The sequence below is a fragment of the Etheostoma cragini genome, chromosome 17 (genome assembly GCF_013103735.1).
Source record: "Etheostoma cragini isolate CJK2018 chromosome 17, CSU_Ecrag_1.0, whole genome shotgun sequence".
In the NCBI taxonomy this organism is placed as follows: domain Eukaryota; kingdom Metazoa; phylum Chordata; class Actinopteri; order Perciformes; family Percidae; genus Etheostoma; species Etheostoma cragini.
Window position 1 is genome coordinate 1,325,218 of NC_048423.1, and position 2,233 is coordinate 1,327,450.

General features: G+C 46.7%; 1 protein-coding gene across 1 annotated transcript in view; it reads left to right on the forward strand.

Moving 5' to 3' along the window:
- The window catches only part of LOC117960308 (serine/threonine-protein kinase pim-1-like), a 3,898-nt gene extending 2,206 nt beyond the window's left edge, over positions 1 to 1,692 (forward strand). The window contains exons 5-9 of the mRNA XM_034898137.1: positions 130 to 177; positions 321 to 539; positions 837 to 1,017; positions 1,140 to 1,310; positions 1,422 to 1,692. Of these exons, the coding sequence (XP_034754028.1) occupies positions 130 to 177; positions 321 to 539; positions 837 to 1,017; positions 1,140 to 1,310; positions 1,422 to 1,513 (711 nt within the window). The 3' untranslated portion in view covers positions 1,514 to 1,692. The remainder of the gene's footprint in view (positions 1 to 129; positions 178 to 320; positions 540 to 836; positions 1,018 to 1,139; positions 1,311 to 1,421) is intronic.
- Positions 1,693 to 2,233: the final 541 nt, after the last annotated feature.

Sequence of the window (2,233 nt, forward strand, 5' to 3'; positions counted from 1 at the left end):
AGGATGTGGATCTGTGTTTGCTGGATATCGCAGAGCAGATAATTTACCTGTAAGTGTTACACACGCATTCTTGAACACAGACAATATATAGTCAGGAAGTGCTAACCAAAGTCCTGTTTGTCCTCATAGGTTGCCATCAAACATGTGCCGAAGGACAAAATCCTCTGCAAAGTAGTGGTGAGTGAGCAACACCTACTGCTGGTGAAATCAGCTGTATTCAGCACGGCCCTCTCTTACTGAATGCATTATGGGTGAATGATTCTAGATTATTCTTTAAAACGTTCCTCTCCCTCATCCTCCATTTTGTTGTGATGTTTCAGGACCAGAATGGGAAGCAGCTGTCCGTGGAGGTTGCCATAATGTTAAAACTTGCGGCTGGAACAGGTGCATCAGTGGGGATGACAGCGCCAGTGGCGCTGCTGGACTGGTATGATTTGGACCAGGAGCTGATCCTGGTGCTGGAGAGACCAGTTCCCTCCAAGGACCTGCTCAGTTACATTGAGGACAACGGAGGTCCCCTACCGGAGGAACAGGCCAAGGTAAAAATACTGGAGGATTGTGTGTGTGTGTCTGTGTGTGTGTGTCTGTGTGTGTCTGTGTGTGTGTGTCTGTGTGTGTGTGTGTGTGTGTGTGTGTGTTGAGAAAACACAGGCCATGTTTGACTGCCTCCAGGCCCCAGCCCCAAAAAAAAGAGAAAAAAACAATAATTATGACCAGCTTCACTGAAAATCATGTATTTTGGTGCCTATAGAATACAGTTTTAGTCCATGACACCAAATCACAGCCATGAAAACATGTCATACAACCGTCCTCATCTGTCTCCTTTTGTCTCTCAGATCATACTGACACAGCTCATAGAGGCAGCAATGGATCTGGAGAACCATTGCGTCTTTCACCGGGACATCAAGGTGGAAAACATTCTGATCGAGACCGGTTCAGATGTCCCTCGTCTTCGCCTTATCGACTTCGGACTGAGCTGCTTCGCTAGGAAAGGATCCTTCTACCGCATTTTCTACGGTAAGGAGTCTAGCATCCACTCCTGCTCTTAACAAACTTACTCATCTATGACTCTTACATTTAGACAAAGCTGCTCCTCCGCCTCGTCCTCGTCATGGTTTAATTATGTCCGTGTGTTGTAGGTACTGCCTCTCACATCCCTCCCGAGTGGTACAGCCATTGCATGTACAGGCCCAGCCCCACCACAGTGTGGCAGCTGGGGGTGGTCCTGTTTGAAATGCTCCACAGAGATCCCTTTGAGACCACCAAGTTCCTCGGAAACAAGCTGAGAATCAGCAAAAAGCTGTCCAAAAGTAAGAAAAAAAGCATACACAACCATGTCAGCAGGCACAGATCTGTTCATTTTAGTTCACATGTGATGGATCACTGTGTCCGTCATCTTTCTTCTTCTTCTTCCTCTCCAGACTGCCAGGATCTTTTGAGAATGTCTTTGACGGAAACCCCCCAGCAGCGTCTTACCCTGGAGCAGCTCCAACTTCACCCATGGCTAAGATAAACCAGCACTACACACACACACACACATACACGTGTGCGCGCTAAAAGTCCACAAATGTATCCAGTGCCGTACATAAGTGTCATCCAAGTACTAATGCTGCTCTCTCTTTGACAGAAAGACGGATGTGTGAAACTGCTGCTTGACATAATTAATGCGACTTATCTAATTGGACTGAATATTGAACTTCTTACAGGAACTGGCCTTTGATCCTGTTGCACCCCCAGCCATCCCAGGAGAGGGGATCTCTCTTCGAATGGCCTTTCCCGAGGTTTCTTCCCATTTCTGCCAGCCTAAGCATTTTGGGGAGTTTTTCCTCGTCTTCTTAGAGAGCTTGGGCCGGGTCAGGAGCTGCTGCTGCGATAGGCTGTGAGAGCCTGTTTAGCTATTATGTAATAGTCTAAAATCTGAGCCATAACAATAAATTTCTAATATAATCTAAACCCAGTGAATTCATCTTTTCATCATACGCATCTAATTGCATTTTAAGTTAAAGAGTAAATGAAAAAAGAGTGACATAAAGAAAACAAAAATGGTTAAGACACCATGGCAGGAAAACATAATAAATGGGGATAAACTAAAGACAATCGTATAAGAGATTATGAGAAGCTCCAGAGCTGAGGGGCACGGTCCCCTCTGGTCCGGCTCCAGGATTCAGGATCCGCCAGAGGAGACCTGTCTCTGGGACAACGCTCTGTCAGTATGGGGGGGGGGGGGGGGGGG